Source organism: Phymastichus coffea, unplaced genomic scaffold (assembly GCF_024137745.1).
Source record: "Phymastichus coffea isolate CEN01 unplaced genomic scaffold, Cenicafe_Pcof_1.1 PCOF00075, whole genome shotgun sequence".
NCBI lineage: Eukaryota > Metazoa > Arthropoda > Insecta > Hymenoptera > Eulophidae > Phymastichus > Phymastichus coffea.
This window is the reverse complement of record NW_026706886.1, coordinates 951,532-970,265: the sequence shown is the minus strand read 5'-3', so window position 1 is coordinate 970,265 and position 18,734 is coordinate 951,532. Positions and strand designations below refer to the sequence as shown.

Genomic DNA, 18,734 nt, shown 5'->3' with positions numbered 1-18,734 from the left:
GGGGTTTCGAATTAATTATAAAAAAGAAATTTATAATGTGTTCTCTGCAGTTTATTCATTTGAAATTTATGAGCATGCAAATACGATTTACAATGAAAAACTTTCTCGGGAACGATCAATAAACATACCGTTGATGTTTGTTGCGTTTTGCATTAAAAAAATCGTTATTGAGAATCTGCTTTATTAGAGTGTAATTAGCTTTCCGAGAATCGTAACGAAGTATGCGGGTATTTTTAATAAATGTTTTCGAAAAGTACGACAGCTCCAAAGCAATGGAAAACATAAGTATAGGGACGTATTTTTTTTGATGAGCGAGCGAAAGATAAAAAACTATACTTCGAGGTCAACCGTGAAAAAACAGCCTTTAGTCCCTTGAAAAAACCCGATGCTTTAAAGATCCTCCTTCGCTAAAAAAATAAAAGGCGGTAAACCATTGGGTTCCAAACTTTCCTCAGATCTCTCTCATTATGAGAAAAAAGAAAAGGAAGAGAGCGAAAGAGGCAACCGGCAAAGCCGTCCAGGGTCATCACATGCAACAAGCGCCCCGCAGAGTAGTGTCTTTTGCTTTCTTCCCTCACCGTTGCAGATTAGGTCTGAGGAAACGGATGGGGCGCATGCGCCAAGAGCGAGAGGCGAGATGCTTTTCAAGGAATGACAATTACCCCTCCCCTGGCTCGTACACACGCACACTGTGACGTCCGTTCTTGCTGCAGCCAGATTCCTTCTCCGTTTTCTACGTGTTTATTTGAATAAACTCGCTGGCTCATTGGCTATGTAGCTATACTGCCAAGCGCTTTTTCGTTATTGATTGTCCACTACGAGCCCCGTTTCGCCTGGTATAAGCTGCACAGGTGCAAGATATTGATTATTGGCCTCCCGTATAGTTGCCCACGAGAACTGGTGCTCATCATTATGTAACGCGTGCCGTTCTGCCGATGGCTGGCCACTGGCTAACTTTAGTTTTGTTTGTTGAGCCTCTCGGGTTTCCGCAACAGGCGCACATGTATTTTCGATTTCCGACTCTCCCCCTCCCCCCCTTATATAAGTCAACAGGACTGCGTCATAGCGTTCTTTTTACATATTTTTTATATACTACAAATTCGCTATTTATAATGCTATATTTCACGCCAACAGAAATTAATTTTATCGCGGCTGACTAATGTTCGTTTATTATAAAAGGCCATTGACTCTATTTTATGATTTGACTTAACATTTTATAAAGCCTTTTTAAAAAATATCGCACAAACAATTCACTCTTACTGTTATTAATGTCGGCCTCTTAGTTATTCGAATGAATATAGACCCTTACAGAAAAATCAACCCGTGCATAAGCGTATAGTGTTTAAAAATTCTGTCTATATTCGTTGGTTATTTAAAGTTTTTTCATTAAAACAAAAATTATTCTCATAAATAATATATAAAACTCAAGCTGAACGATTTTGTTTGCAAAAAAACTATTAAAATTAATTTCAATTAAATTTCATGGAATAGGATTTTATCAGAAAATACTGTATAAAACTTTCTTTATTATTTAACACTTTTATAAAATTGTTATTATGTTCATAATAAAATAATGTTACAAACACTAATACACTATGTTCACAGCTTTTCGTAAATTTTTTACTTTTTGTAATAATTATCAATAATACATGCATATAAATACTGTATATTTAAAAGACTTTGTTTTGTAAAATCTCTACATTTTTTAGTCTTTTTGTGTAATATTGCAATTTCTCATTTAGAACTACTTTAATATATTTTTATAAAAGTTTAACAATCTCAACTTGATAAAAGTTTATATAAAATTAATAAATCCTTTTAAATCAAATGATATATGAAGTATTTGAATTTAAGTAGACAACTTTATATTTAATTATTTAGATTTGATGAAAATGATTTTGAGTTTGAATGAATGAGACGCTTTCAAGGCACAATGTCTAAACAAAATATTACGTTATGTTCCTCAATATTATTGGAGGTATGATTAAAGCAACAGCTCCAATTAAGTAAGATGTACAGCTACCAAGACTCCAAAATGCTAAAATAAAAGTAATATAAATATAAATAAAGAAATCATTCATGATATTTTTAAGAACAAAATGTTACAATTTTACCGATTGATGCGACCACAGGTCCACAAGCTCGTGCTAATGCTCCAAGAGACCTAAATATTCCAGTTATAATACCTTTTTGATTCTCTGGTCCAACTTTACTTACTAAAGTCATCATGCAAGTCACAATCATAGCAGTAGCTAAATTAAAATGCAAATATTTGAAATGCAAATTAGCTATCAGAAAAAATTGTGTTCCAAAAGACGACTTACAAACTGCAAAAAGAAATATTCCAAAATAAAGCATCATCAAATCTTTAGCAATGCCAATACAAACAAATGATGGCACAGCAAGCCATAATCCCTGAATAACAATATATTTAGTTATCAAAGAAATTCCGACAGTGAACATAAATTAAGAATTGCTAATTCATACCAATTCTATTACAGCTTTTGTTTTGTGCTCTGGAACTTGTCTGACCCAAGTTCCCTGCAGTAAAGCCATAATGGTACCAATACCAAGGAACATCCAGCCTTGTTGCATCCTCGAAAAACCAAACGAGTAATGAGTCAAGAAAGTAAGAGTAAACTCAAGGCCACTGTAGATAAAAAGATATAAAAAGTAGGTTTTACCCAAACTTCTTAATTGTTGGAGTTCTAAAAATATATTCATCATTTAATTGTAATATACAATTTATTGCCCAGAAAATAAAATTTTACCTGTATTAGTCAAATCAGTGACTCCATTAAATTGAAATAAATCAATTGGATTGATATATACAATTGCTCCAGAAATACCATTGACCAGTGATTTTGCTCTATTTTTAATTGGCAGAGTTTCTTTCATGTTTATTGCAACATAGAATAAGTCACACATTGACAAAAAAAAAGCAAACATAGCTGGTAATGCATACCATTGACTTTCTCTGCTACCAATTGACATTTTTGCAAACATTGCACCAATCATTGGCCCCAAAACAAAACCAACTGAGAATGCAATGCCTACCAGTGCCTTAAATGAAATGAAAATTGCTGTTGTAATCAAATTCTTTGAATGAAATATTTGTCACTCATCTGAATGGAATTTTTCAGTTACCATAGCTCTTCCTCTAGTGGCTGCAGAAGTTGCATCGCTAATAATTGCCATGGACAAACTAATATTGCCTTTGCTAATGCCGCCAATTATTCTGGCTATGATGAATAAGCCAAAATTACTGGAAAAAGCCCACAACAAGTAAGACAATGCTATGCCAGTGAGACAAAGCATCATGAGAGGTTTTCTTCCGTAAACATCTGAAAGTCCTCCAACAATGGGTGTTCCAAGGAATTGTAACAGAGAATACATGGATCCCAGAAAACCTGAGGTAAAATATAAAAATTAATTTAACATTATTAACTTCTTAAATATATTGTTTAATATATACCTCCAAATAATACTGAATTAATATTTTCTGGAGCATTAAGTAGAGAACTTAGTTTGTGTATTTTGTTCAAAAAAACTGAATACAATCCGTTTCCACTATCAACACTTTCATAGTGGTCTAGTAGTGCAGGAAAAAGTGGCAGTATCATAGTAAAAGCTAATAAATCTAACAATAATGATATAAATATAACGCGGACTGTTTTTGAATCATCTTTACTTTCATATTCTTTTTCTTTGCTGGAATTTGAAGTTACTGTAGTCATGGTGATGATTCTTAATACTTATATGCAAAATACTGTATGTAAATACTTGTTACACAGCTTTCAAGGCACTACAATTGAATTTCTCTGTAAAGATTCTCTGGAAAATAATCGATTAACTAATAAAAACTGAAGATGACAGATAAAAGTTGGTAAGTACCTGTTTCCGGCTGACATTGGAATTCCGCGAATCTATTGTGCCGATCGCATGGCTAGTCACGTTCGCCGATAGCAAAACGATGTTGTCACGCTGATAACGACGGTGAAGCTGTCAGCACGACAGTGCAACCGCGGAGGTGAATTCGTCAATAAATGTTGCGTGGCACAGACACTGTGTAAATGTAACGGCTAAAAGTGAAAGGCCCTTCAACATTTTTTTTCATTTAACCTATTTTTCCCCCCGCCTTTTTCTTGCACAACTCTGTACTCCCCATACTTTCTCGCGCGATCTTTTCTTTTGGTAATGTGTGTATATACTTTCTTTGACACGACGATCAGCTGTTCTAGATTTACCGGTCGGTAAATTGGCCGATCTAATAAATTGCAATCACCGAATTTATGAAGCTTCGGTTGCATATGCACATACGCTTCCATACAAAACGCACGATTTCAGTGGAATCGCTAGAAGTTTGAGGTTATAGTTACTAATGCCAATATGATGCAAATAGCTGCGCGAAAATGAACTAAACAAACTGTAGGACTACTGAACATCTTTAAATTTGAACGCCTATGATTTATTTAATTTATTTGATTGGCTGTTGGCATCATGTTGGCATTAGTAACTATAACCCCAAGCTTTTAGTGATACCACTGGAATCGTGCGCTTCGTACAGAAGCGTAAATAGATATGCAACCGGGGCCTGAATTATAAAATGTCACGAAAATAGAGCATTCTTTTCTTGTTATCTCGTTGGAATATTTTTTTAAGTTGTTAGATTTATGAAGTTTATTGTCTCATTGTGGGAAATAAAAGTTAATTAAAACATTTGACATTTTGTACTATTTGGATGTGTGATTTCATAAGAGGGTGGAATTTAATTATAATCTCGTTCAGCATTTGTTCTAAACATTTTTGCTAAACGTGAAATATTCATCGTAAAGATATTGCCGTTTTCTAAATTCTAAAACACTATTTATAACACCAATTTTTAGCTTGATTAGCAGTACCAAATCAAAACTAAAATAACATGTAAATTGTATTGTAAACAAATAAGATAAATTCTGAGATTACACATGTAAGTATTTACGGAACTAATTCAGTAATAATTAAAAAAGTTATTTTTTTGCAAGTAAACAGATAGTAATATACTAAGATATTAAAAAATATCGCATATACCATCCTAAATATCTTCATTATACCATGCGAGCATAGTGGTCAATGCATCAAGTTCAGCCTGTCTCACCTAGATAACGCCATCATCGCATTCTCCAAGAAAAAAGTCGAATTCAACTTTGCCCTTGTTCATTTTCATTAAAAATAAAAATCAAAACAAAATCTTTTATCATCAAAGTCTTTCGATGAGTCTAAAAAACCAAGATTTTGCCATAAAAGAAAGTGAAAGTTAGTTAAGCGAAGAATCAGCACGCAACGAAAACGGTACACAGTTGCTTTTGCTCGTTTATTCAGGGCCCGCAGAGAGCAAACCAGTGAAGCGAGAAATAGCCGGCGTTCGCGAAGAGCGCGAGCGAGAGAGAGAAAAGGGCGCAACCGTAGGTCGCATTATGTGCGTCGCGAACTTCCGGTAAACGCTCACATACACACACACACACACACGCGCGCGCGTGCGCGCGCGCACACGCACGTATAAACACAAACGTGTAGGCTCACTTCCTCGGGGCCGAACAAAGATCTTTACAAACCTCGCGCTGCAACCCAACGTCAATCCCCGAGAAAAAGAGATCGCCTTTGAAAAAAGCTATATGCAATTTAATACCCGATGTGCACACATATGACGCATACATACTCCCTCGTATATGTGCGTGTGTTTTTGTTTTGTCGAGTCGTCCGCATTTACACGAGTATAACGTGGAATGTCGAGTGTGTTTATGAATTGCTCGCAACGTCGATGGGAATTTAATGGTATTAGAATATGCGTGCACAAATTTTTACGGAAAGTTCTACGACAGCACTCGAAGAAGAAATACAGGGAACGATATTTTTCTTGTCTTATGGACTTTGGCTTTCTGACCTAATCGACACTTTGCCCTGATATATCAAACGAACGTTTCTTTGTCATACCTTATCGATATGCGTTTCATTGAATGCTTACGCGGATTAACGGCTTTTCAATTCGATTGGCACAAACGATTTTTTCTATAACAAAGCTCTTATCAACGATCGATTAATGTGAACCGAATAGATGCGATAATATAGAAAGCCACTCTCGGAGAATTCGTTACACACGTGGTGCGATCTCGAAATAAGCGAAAAAGATCTGTATACCTGGGTCTCCTATGATTTCATTCGCGTGGATGATCATTGGGGCGAAATGATGCAAATGAGTGCGACCTTGGTATAGGAGAAAGAAAAGTCTGTCGCTGTATTACCGTTACAAGATTCCTCGTGCAGTCTTTCTTCTTTGTCGTGAGTCCAAATGAAAATTTCAACGAAATATTTTCCGGGCGACCTAGTCTCTTCTAAAATTCTCTCAGTCTTTCCTCAAGTAGAATCAGAAGGTATTTTTTTGTATGAAGTAACCCTTCTAGTAAGAGGTGAAACCTTATCTCTTAGAACGCGTGCTCTCTGTGTTATATTTCATTGCGAGCACTCTTTTTTATGCTCGGATTATTTTTAGGTGTATAGAGGCAAGCTGAATGAATGAATGGCTAGTACGTGGCTCTTGAAATGACTTTGAGTGAAGTAATAAAAATAATAAAAGTAGATCGAGTAGATTCCATTTGTCGTCGTTTTCGCTTGTTTTCAAAGCGTTGTTATTTTGAGGAATGCGTATCGCATCGAGTTAAGTATTATAACAAACATTCAAATAGAAATTGATCGTGAATTTAAAACTTACAGAAATATAAACGTAAACTTATATCGCGCCCTTTAAAAACATCGAATTCTTTATTCGAGAAAATTTCCTCTGTCAATTCAAAATAATACGCCAGGTATTTCAACTTATCTTCACATTCTTTTCACCAAATAGATTTTCAATAATTCAAATCTCGACACGTAAGTCTATCAATTTCTAAAGATCTAAGTCATTGTGATGATATACAACAAAAAAGTAAAACTACTGAACGTTTCTCGTCGAAGTTCCTCGACCAGATCCTCAGCACGTGTAGTGTCGACCTAATGGAAGCATCTCACTTTTAGCTGCATCGCGGGACACACACACGCGCACGCGTAAAAGCTCACGCACACGAAGCAAAAGAAAGAGAGAGAGAGAGAGAGAGAGAGAGAGAGAGAGAGAGAGAGAGAGAGAGAGAGAGAGAGAGAGAGAGAGAGAGGCAGGTGGCTGTACGGCTTCAATTTTCGAGCTGGGCCGGGCACTCTCTGCTTGCCATCTGGGGCCTTCTTCTACTTGGGCTGTTTTTCAAGTCGCATCGTGATTCTGCTCGCGCGATGTCTGTTATGCAGCCTGAGACTCGTTTTCTTTTTCTCCAATGAGGGGGTTTTTCTTTCTTTTTTTTTTCAGAGTAGAGTATACGTGCGTGCACATACGCGTACCTATCAATGTGATTTAGATCTAGATTTTCTTTTATTTAAAAGTTTCCTTTGCGCGGAGAACGACTTTTATATCTGGAAAAGCTACTAAATGGATTTTCAACGAGGAGCATGTGTGTTTGAGGTAGTTATTTTTTTAAATATTGATATAATTACGGTGTATAATGCAGCATTAAGTCGGCAAAATCAAATGGCGACATTTGTTAGACTTGAAAGTGGACTTTATTATAGGTTTCCTATTCCATTTTGTATAAAATCGGCAGAAAAGCGTACAAAATTTGATATCTACGTCTACCACTCCATAAATTACTATTGTTTATTTTTATGAAATTGTATTTGCGATTGGTGGCTTAAAATAAGTATATGACAACTTGATCGAATGCAATACTCTTGAACAGATCGAGATTGCATCGGGGTTCCTCTGACCGAGTCGACCTCTGCTTGTAGGAATGTAGTATCGCTTGCTTAGGTTGCACGGTGGCTAGAAGATTAAAGAGGAATCTCTTTATTTCTGTTGGACGCCGTATCTTTTTTGCCGTTTTCACAGTAATATTATACCTATAATAACTCGTAGTGAAATTTCATCCGATTTCGCAACCTGCATCAAGTAAATCAACACAAACGTGCAAAATCAACAAAAACTTTTTCAAGCTCGAACTGCGGGCAAAAACCTTTTCGCGTAATCGCGCAGACTGCATCAACCCCCTTCCCACTCATTCTTCTCTCTCTCTCTCTCTCTCTCTCTCTCTCTCTCTCTCTCACTCTGTCTCTTTCTTTTCGTTGCATCCAACCAAATTTCAAGTATATACCAGACTATGGAGTTCCTGTGTGTGCGTTTTTTTTTTACGGGCGACGATGCCGGGCGCGCAGGTGCTCGGCGCGCACTTTTCAATTGCACTCTCCTTCGCCTGTTCTCTCGTGGAGGAAGTGCAACGATGATTTTTGCGCGCTGCGTTCATTTCTACGAGTGTGCCGCGCGGACTGGGTTCATTCTTTCAGATGACGAAAGAAAGTATATCGCTTTTAACACCGTCGTGAATAGTACACCGAAAGAAATATCGCGTAAAAATTACCGAGCTTGTCACGGTCAAGCTGGAGCGAAATAGTAGTTTATGAAGCTTTATGAATATAAGCATAAAAATTGTTCAACACTCCAAGAAATATAGTTCCGTACTCTAATTTTTAATTATGGTAAACTGCAAAATTTCACATGGTAAAACCGTGGCGCTGCGGTAGTGCCATTCGCGCAGCACGAGCAAAAACACTTGTTATTGTTGTATGTTCTTGAATTGAGGACAAAGTAAAAAATTTAATTAAGTAACTGAACAACCGATAATGAAAAACTATCTTATAAATAAAAATTCTTTTCCGATAGGTGTGAATCAAAAAATTTTCGGATTTGTTCAACGTTTTTATAACCTTCAACATCGTAATACTTTGAACCGGATCTGTTTTATTGATCAGGAGTTACGAGTTTGGAGAGTAGGGGAATTTTCACTGTGACGGTTCTGTATATTTTATTCAGACCATGAGAACAATTTTAAGAAAATTCATAATTTTTATGCGATATCACTTAAAATTTGTAAAGCAGTCATAGTGTCCTAGCTTTACCGTAATGCATTATAATTTTTATGTTAAAAATCATCGTAGTTTTTATGAAACATTTCTTTCCGTGTAAATGTTATTCGATTTCTGACGTTCTTCATTTTATTTTTCCTGTTTGCTCGAAAGGAATTGGACGCAATCAGTTTGTCGCGAGTCGTCGTTATTTTATTTTTTCATATTTTGTCATTTGTATGATCAAAACACATTACTCGCCCATCTGTTTACGAACTTATTATGCTACGATTTTAATTAATCGAGAAATGTTCACCGTCCAAAAAAAATAAAAATTTCCCGTATCTATGATCCAATGCATATCCAATCAGATATCGACCTTATCGATCATTAAAGTTGTATAATAATACCGGCGCCAGGTGAAAAATTTCCAAACATCGTAATGTAAAAAATTTTAAAATTCCATACTTTGATCGCCCCCGAGCGTAACTTTTCGATCAGCGAGAAAGAGAGAAAGAGAGAGAGAGAGAGAGAGAGAGAGAGAGAGAGAGAGAGAGAGAGAGAGAGAGAGAGAGAGAGAGAGAGAGAGAGAGAGAGAGAATGAGTGCGTAACGCGTAATTCGATCGGCTGTTGTCACAAAGCAACAATGTGCGGCAGCATTGAGAAGCTGGCTCCTCCTCATCAAAGTGCCATCCCCTCGTAAAACTTGTCACACTTATTCTCTTGTTCACGGGCGGCAAAATTTATGAGCGCGAGATGCTGGGCAACACTCCAAATAAAGAAAAGACCAGATGCAGCAGTGAGCAAGCATGCAAATTTTCCGAACATATTTGCGGAAAATCTGTACTTCCGTCTCCCGCTGCAATTTTTCGCAGGTATGTGTGTGTATGTGTGTGAGTGCGCGCGCGCATATATAGTATGGCAAACAGCAGCTGCCGAGGGCAAGGTGCATTTGTAACCATCTTGCGCGCGAGTCGCACACGTGTGAAGGAAAGGAAAAACCGGCTGCGCGCAGCAGCGTTGGGGTGACTTTAACCCTGTTGCTACGCTCTGCGCGCAGTTGTACTACTCGTATTTCACGTTCTGTAAGTAGAGAGAAAAAAGAAAGAGAAACCGTGCACGCGTATCGAGCTATGATTTGTCAAGTTCGCATGGGAGGGTCATTACGAAATACGCGAGTCGTTGAAATTTTTTCGAGCTGTCGACAAGCAAATTATACGTTACACGTTTGACACTGAAATGAAAATTGTTATTCAAACCTATTATTTGTTTAAGCTTCTTGAATAAGCGATGAACGATGTATGTCAAAAAAAAATTATCAACCGATCGTCCCAGACGCGAAAAAAGAAAAAAAATCTCTCAATAGTCGATTTACTTCGCATAATGTTCAGCGAACCCATGTCGTTCAGCAGATATAACAAAGTTTTATCGAAACAAGACGTAAACCAACAATGGGTGAAAAAGAAGAAGCAAAGCCCCTTTTTCTTTTTGGCCACAGGCAAAAGTTAAAGTCAGCTCGTAGCCGCTGCTGCTGCTGCTGCATTTACGCCAGGTTGCTCGCGAGTCGGACACAAAGGAAAAAAGAAAGAAAGAGAGAGAGAGAAGCTTGGCAGCAGTATACGCGCGCGCGTCCTCACACACACAAACTCAGAAGGCGGGAAATGGAGGTCCAAGATAAAACCGAGGAAAGAGCCGTGGCACGCGCGCACCACACACGTACGCGTGCACACATGGGCGGCGGGTATGTAAGCGGCAGATGCGCGCGATTCCTCGCTACCAGCTGCTCTCTCTCTCTCTCTCTCTCTCTCTCTCTCTCTCTCTCTGTCCTCCTACAAGTGGTGCTCAATCATCCCCGCACGCGTCAAACTAACACAAAGCGCATCCAGGGAACTTTTCCGGCGCGTATGCGCTGGTTCGGCTTTTCATGCGTACAGGGGAGGCTTTTAATTGACCGCCGGCTTCGCGAGCTAACGAAGAATTTCCTGTTTGCTTGAGCGCGCGCTTATGGCGCTTTTTTCCTCGATCAATTACGAAGGGGGATTCTACGCAGAGAGCAGAAGCAAATTGCGGCTGCTTTTTTTTCCTTTCGAGGAAGAAGGGTTGTGGGTCGGAACGCCGTTGCTAAGCGGTTTGCGAACTTTCGAAAAGTTTTCGCGCGTTCACCTCGAGCTTCAAATGCTCCGGATATGCGTTCTTCATTTTCAATGCGTAAAAGTCACGACGAAGATTTCCAAAAGCATTTGGGGTTCTCGATGAAATTTCGCGAACCGTTTTCTCGTTTAACAAGACGATCGAACGAAGTGATCAATCTAAAATTATAGTAGTATTAATTATTGCAGATAATTTGTAGGGCTGAATGGATCAAAATTGATTTAATTAAAATAATGCACTTTCTAGTCGTCTTTCGAAAGTAGATCGTTTACGTAAAAATCAATAGCTATCAGCGCATTGTTTTCTTTATTCCGGAAATTTGCGGTGGGAATGGCAAGACGTAAGATTCTAATGATTCTCAAATATTGAACTTCGATTACTTGCTTTTCTTTACTAAAGAATAGAAAAAATACCACAAAAACTGATGTAATGAAAGTAAGTCACGTCGTAGTCTAGCTCGTTGAGTGCAAGTGCTATATACACCGAGGGTGCAGAGGGCGAGAGTAAAAAGAACAAGTTAACCTCGATGAGTCGTACGTGACTGTTTAGCGTCGATTAGTCGCGCGCGCGAAATAATTTTTTGACAAGTGCACGGCAGCGTCACACTTGCAAATACAGGTACAACTAAGCCTTTCTCCTCTACGGCAATGGCTACGTGCATAGCTAGCTGAAAAAAATCTGACTTTCTTTGTTGGCGCGTTCCGATCGCGCGAAATCGCTCGCTCGCCTGGCCGCCTCACGTACAGTCGGCTGGCTTTCCTGAAGTCTCAATACTAACGAGGCATCCTTCGCACGAGTGGCCAAGCATCCGCAGTCTAGAACAGTGCGAGAAAGACGAAATGACGAAAAAGTCGCTTAGCAGCCAGTGGAGCGAATGATGATTCTCGCGCTAATAAAATTTAATCGATAGCCCATGGAACGACGGATAGGCGTGAAAGGGATCGCGGCCAACAGTGTTTCGCAGATATACGAACAATGTCTTTCGCATACAACGGAACCATACGTGTTATAGTCGCGGGGATTAGCCGAGAGCCCGTGACGAGGCCTTTTTCCGCTGATTTTTCATTGTTTGCTTCACGTAAGTGTAGACTTCTGTTTGATATGTATAAGGCAATCATTGTCGCAGCAGGCCGCTCGCTCGCGCGCTAAGGCAGTGATGAATTATCAATCGTTATTGTTAAGCTTCGTACGGTTTTTTAGCAGATTGGGTTTACAGGCTTCAAAGCCAAACAAAGCTTCTCGCTCGAGAGATATACACCAATTGACTTTTAGTAAGTTACGTGTACTTTGGCTGCGCATAAAATGTGCCGCTTCGAAGCGAAGTGTACGTGCATTATCGGGCGCTAGAGCACCGTGGGCGTGGGTCTTCTGATTAAAAGCTCGTGCGCGCAGTCGGAGAGTAAAACGTCGCGTCCTCCCTCGATAAGCAAGCACAGGAAAGCGCCGGAGAGGTGGAACACGCGCGCGGGCCACATCCGAGAACTGACAGAAATCGCAACGGTCGCCGCTCGCTCGCGTTAATTACAACGGCAGTGTGTTGAGCTGGATGCAACGCAACTGTCCCTCCTGCTCTCTCCGGCGAGACAATAAAGGCGACCCGTCCTATCTCTATATCTGTATACCTGTGCAGCTTTCTCTCTCGCTCTCTCGGCAATGCATCGAAGCGAAGAAAGAGGAGGAAATCCAGGACAGCTGATACACTTTTTGGCGGGCTTTCTACCCTGATCGCGCGAGCATTACAAAGGAGAGGGAACCGCCGCTGCACAGGGGTGAGAGTGCGGCAGAGCCTACCTATATACACTCGGACGCGTAGACGGAGATTGTTGCGGCACGTGTGCCTAGCGCGCCCGCAGGAACTTTGGCGCGAGAGTACTTTCCGAGGTTTCGGCCGTTGCGTCTGGCTTGTCACGATAAGCAGGTTTCTTTCTACGATGAAAAAAGAAAGAAAAACAAAAAATTCTTCATTCTGGCATGTCTTTTATATATGCTGAATTTACGATGGAGAGTTTCGTATTGCGCTTACAGTTTATCAAACGTGTTTACCTTTTGACATTGCTATTGTAGCTTTTCCATGTGATTTTGCTTGACATTGTATTTAGTCTGCGTCGATTTTTCAAGTGTTGTCTATATAAAAAAACACGCCAAGACTTTTTCAAATGCTAATAGAAATAAAACCTCGGAGTTGTTCGTTAACGATAGTATTTTCAATAGCTGCATTAGCTTATCGTTTATGAAAGGAATGTCAAACTACATCGTTTCTTGAAAATAACAACAGATGGACACCACCGCGTGACTTTGAATAATTTCAATTTTCTGTGTAGTAACGAAAAAAATCATTCGTAGTTGAATCAAATCAACCGCTCATATCAGTGTCAAACAATTAAAAAAAGCCGTAATTATGCTACGATGACACGATATAAACAGCCGTACAGCTCTCGAAAGTAACTGAAATATCCCCAAAGCAGAGTCCAAAAAAAAAGAGACAACCCCCTTTAACCGTTGATTTTTCTTAGCACGGTCGCGTTCCCTTAGCAACATCGCTTGCGCGGTTGCAAAAGTTTCAAGGCCAGCAGTCTTGCCGGCACGTGTGTAAGGGCAGCGCAGTAGGCAGCGAGCGAGGGGTAAGATTTTCGCGCTCAACAAAGGGGGCTCTTGGGTTGCTCGCGCGGGAATAAAGCTACCCCCACTCGGTCAAGGGCCCGAGGGCCCGGCCGGCAAATAAAGCCAGCGGTGCATCTGGTCGGCAACGCCAGTTTGCCCGTGGACGCCGAGCCGAACTCTTCTCTTCGTTCGAGTACGATCAGTGCGCTTCTCTGTTTTCTGCGGCTGCTGCTATTGTTATTTGGTTCAGTGCGTGCGTGCGTGATGTCTGTGTGTATGTGTGTGTGTGTGTGTAAGAGAGAGAGAGAGAGAGAGAGAGAAAGAGCGGACACTATGCGTATAAAGCTTGTATAACGATAAAAGGTTTCGGCAGGCGGCGGCGTGTAATCGGATACGACCAAACGAGCGCCGGCAGAGAGAGAGAAGGAAAAAATTAAGTGTATCGACGAGGAATGATTTCTTTTTTTCGGAAGAACTGTCCTTGAGAGCAGCAGAGCGCGAGCCTTGCCGCTCACACACACGTTTATTTTTTGTCTGTGATATATACTTACATCGCGCGCGACCACGACCTTTGTTTTTCAATGTTTTCGTGTATGTTAGCTTTACATTGCTCGATTTTCCAAGAAATAACAAAAACAATAACAGCATGAGAGAAACACGACAGATAGAGAGCTTGCGCAAGTTATGCAACAAAGAGTGCGACTTGTACACACACGTGGAATGTGCTAAAACGTTGTGTACGGTATTACACAAACTCCCACTCGGACGACTGGTTCGCGCGCTTCTTTTATTTTGGCCTTTTTCTCCTCTCTTCCTTTCTGACAGTCGAAAATCGTGCGTTTACATAATACGAATCAATCGCCGGCTTCAGTACAAAGGACGTCAAAGAAAGAAAGTTTCTCTCTCGGGCTAATAACGTGATTACGGGCATCCCCTGGTGCAGCATGCGTCACACGCACCGCGCGAGCGAAAGGAGCGCGTGAGAGCGAGAGAGGGGGGCGGAGAGAGGGGGAGGCAATGAGTAATCGAGGGGGGATAAAGGGAGCGCTCGGCGGCTTTGGCTCTGCGACGCTGTTCCGCTAACTCGCTGCTTGCTCAGTCTTGCGTCGTCTTTTGTTGGGTGCGCGCGTTTTTATCATTCCTCGAAGAAAGTAGACGAAGAAAAAAAGTATAAAACAGGGAAGAAGCTATATACCTGCGCTGCTGCTGAACCGAAGCAAATAATAGGTCGCACAAACCGTCCCGTGTACGCATGATTTGTGATGCGAGAGAGAGAGAGAGAGAGAGAAAAAGAAAGAAAAAGAAAGAAAAAAAGGAAAAAACGTGGCTCCCTCCAAGGCCGGAGATTCTTCCTTTGTGCGCGCCCATTTTTCGTCACGTGCTTGCGGCAAGCAAAGAAAAAAATACCTACGGCACATGCATGAGAAGAGAAGAAAGAAGAGTGCGAGTTCTCGTTCGTTGCATGGAAGATAGGTCGAGATCGGTGGCAATGTTTCGCTCAGGCTTTCAACCTCAATATTGCACTTGTCCCGGCCTATCGGAATGCTCTTAATTTCATCACTCAAAGATTTCTTCAAGCAGTATCATTGGTGTGTCGATGCTGTGTCATGAAACATTAAACGGCCCTCAGGCAGGTAAGGACGAAGGCATTATTTGTGTATTTGACATCAAATTGCACTCGTCCCGGCCTGCCGGAGTATGGCTGTGATACTCGACGATTTTCACACATCATGACAAGTGTTAACGCACATGCGGCTACGATGAGAGGCGAGAAAGCCGGTTGGCCGCGTGCGACCACGTGCGTCCTCCACCGCCGCTTGATTCACAAGCGCAGAGGTTACGTGATCATTCTGGATTTTTCTTTTTCGTCTTTTTCTCTGCCTACCTTTCCTCTCAAAATCTTGAAGAGTATTTACTGGAGCTTTCTTAGCCGTGTCCAGGTATTTATTCTTGTGTGCCTTTTTTCTGTTTACGCGAAAATCTTTTGTTATTCTCTGCGGCTTGAAACCGCTCAAATCTCTCGTATTTGTTTTTCTAGATCTACGTATTGCAAATTATCGACATTTTGATGTAGCACAATGTAGGATACAATGATGAAACGCAAATCTATGTTACGGAATTCGCATCACAACGAAACAGCCGCGAAAATTAATCGTGTTCTCACTAACGGCTACTGCAAGGGGCTAGTAATAAAAATATTTAATTAAGCATAAAGTCAAGGAAAAAGAAGACGAGTCAAGAGGGTAAAAATGGCAGATCGGCAGCATCCCTCCTCTTCATTGTCATGCAGATCTGGCTGACGAAGTCTCTGACGGTCAGTTCAACTCTCGAAGAGAAACGAGCGCGAGCGAGGTTTCCGGCGTCGTGGGAACGCCTGCGAACGCTTGCTCTCTCTCTCTCTCTCTCGCCTTTGTGCGCGCGCTCTCGTTTATTTTTCGTCTCTCTCCTTTTTTCTCCTCTCTTTTCTCCAGCATCCTTCCCTCCCCGCGGGCTCTACACAACAGCTCGAAAGGCGCGTTTTCTGGAAACTCGTTCTTCCCTTTGTCAACCCTTCCCGCAGAGACCGTGCGGGAAGGTCGTCGCATTACAAAATAAAAAGCGAGCTTTTATGCCTACGAGAAGACACGTAACTTGGCTCTCGTATAATAATCTCGCGTTTTGCGCTCGGAATGCTCCTCGTCTTTCTTGTTTCTAAGCGTAAACAAAGTGCCGAAAACGCCGGAAAAACTAATCGCAGTTACGCATCCTCCCATGGCCACTGCGACATAAGCGCAGCAGCGAGATAGGGTGGGCTGTATGCTTAGGTTTTTCTGGTGGGGATGCAGGCAACAAAGGATCCGCTACTGCCGCTGCTGTATTTTTTCATTAACGGTCGCTTTGCCACGTGGAGTAGAGAGAGATAGAACGAGCGCGTACGTGTCGAAGGGGGAATACGAGAGATACGCACTAGTTTTTCGGGGGGGTTGCAGGTTCAGTAGGTCCCCCTTCCTCGTTCTTTGTGGTCCGCTCGTGTGCACTGCACGGTGTGTGCGTATGTGTGAAAGTGGGTCAATCGGGCGCTCGCGCCAACAGGACCAACTCCGAGGGGGCGAGAGATTTTTCGGGAGTAACGCTTTTTTTATCTTTCGCGGATACTCGGTTCAGTGTTGCGCGGAAAAAGACCGAAGCGAGTGCGCGTTCAGGTTGCGCGCACCCTTTAGGGATTTGTTTTATTGTGCTGCGAGTGAATCACCACGTAAGCCTACTGTTATAAGCAGATCAGTACACAAAATTGTAAAATTCTATTGGGAGAACAGCTAATGCTGATCCACTTGAATTGACATTGTCAATACGTTTGTTCGGAATACCATGCTTTTATTTGCCATGTCGCGGCAGAGTGTCCTTTAGTTTGAATAAAAAATAGTGTCTCTTATCGAACAAAGACATGCAGTCGTGGTTAAATATGAGAAAAACTCGAAGACGAGCCCTTTGCACAGAACAGGAAGAAGAAAAAAAATGGACTGAACCCGAAGAAAAATGTTCGTCATTGTGTGTCTCGGGGAGAGCACGCGGGTCAACTGGTACGCGCACATATGAATTCTTCCCTCTGTGAGAAAGGGAGGAGAGAAACTTGATCAAAGGCCGGAAAGAAAGAGCAGCAGTTACAGTTGGTGCGCGCGAAAAAAAGCTCATACAAATCCAGTTCTCTCTCTCGGTCGTCCATTCACGCAAAGGTCCCACGGTTGCATGCACCTGGTTATGTATAAACGATAAGACCCTGCGCGATTATTACTTTCTTCTCTTGCTTCGTCTCTGCTGGTTAGCGAAGAAGAAAAAGAAGGGGGTTTTCAGCGAGGTATTTTTTGCCGATCGATAGGCGGGCATCGAAGCACGTGCGGGGAAACAAAGGGACTTTCCCGCAAGGGTGAGCCGCGCTAGAGCAGGCATATGATGATTGCAGTGGCGCTCGATGGGAAAAGCTCGACGACACTAACGCTTTGTTTTGTAGGGGTCGGATTGGCGTTTTATTGCACTCCTGTTGCTGCTGCTGCTGCTACTGCTACTGCTTCTGCTGTTGCCCCCTTGATCAATGGACCGCTGCCGGCGATGGCTTTTATCCGTGCGATGTAGCGGGGGAGTTTCATCTATTGGCCATTGTTTCCCTAAGGCTGTGTATCGCTGCGGTGTTGGGTGCCAATCCGACTTTATCGAATAATATACTGTGGATTCACTATCAATTTGCGACCTATTAATAAAGAAGAAAGTCCCTTTTTTCATTGATGATTAAATGTTGACTTATTCCCGACGTATTCTCCTAATGTTGCTACAACTCAAAGAAAAATAAATGCAATGCTGCCATGCAGCCTCGAAGACGTATTTCATAATGTCCCTCGTAAAACGTTATACTGCAATAAAAGTGGCGTATACGATGGCAATAATCGTATCATCGTACAACCATACTAACTGGTCACTAATAAAACTGCCATACCAACAAAGGAAAAAAGCAAGCGGTTCATTATGAATTTCCATACAAAAAACTTCCTTCCTATTTGTTCCTTTTTTCGCATATCAAAGAGCGAAGACGTGCTCACATTCATATGCTAAAGCGACAATGAAATTGGCGCTGAGAGAAACGGATTCCCTACATATCTCACGGGCGCAACGAGGGGGAAAGAACGCCCTTCTAGCAACTCTTTCAAATTAAAATCCATGCGCCGCCGAAGAAACTAGACTCTCGCGGAGGCGGCTTTCCAAGCGATGAGTACCGCCTCTCTTTCTTTCTCTCTCTCTCTCTCTCTCTCTCCCTCTATCTCTATCTCTCTCTCTCTTTATCTCTGTCTTTGATGGTGTAACGGTCGAGATTGAGCGATTTCGATGCAATTTTTTTATTGTGCACGGGACTCTCGTTTTTGTCTTCATGGGGTCTTCATGGTATAATTTTACGAAGTACTTATTGGGTATTTTAAGACGTTTTTAAAAAATACTACTGATTATCTCGATTGCTGCGGCGAGTCAAAAGCTTAATCAGCTGAGATACAACGTA

General features: G+C 41.4%; 1 protein-coding gene across 1 annotated transcript; it reads right to left on the bottom strand.

Annotated features, from left to right (window-relative positions):
* Nucleotides 1-1,669: 1,669 nt before the first annotated feature.
* LOC131668210 (major facilitator superfamily domain-containing protein 10) lies at nt 1,670-4,417 on the bottom strand. The gene is made up of 8 exons (XM_058942177.1): nt 3,895-4,417; nt 3,476-3,834; nt 3,148-3,410; nt 2,772-3,063; nt 2,488-2,708; nt 2,325-2,415; nt 2,115-2,252; nt 1,670-2,038 (listed from the first exon to the last, which is right to left on the bottom strand). Exons 2-8 carry the CDS (start codon nt 3,735-3,737, stop codon nt 1,950-1,952), a joined length of 1,356 nt encoding a protein of 451 aa, XP_058798160.1. The 5' UTR covers nt 3,738-3,834; nt 3,895-4,417; the 3' UTR covers nt 1,670-1,949.
* Nucleotides 4,418-18,734: the final 14,317 nt, after the last annotated feature.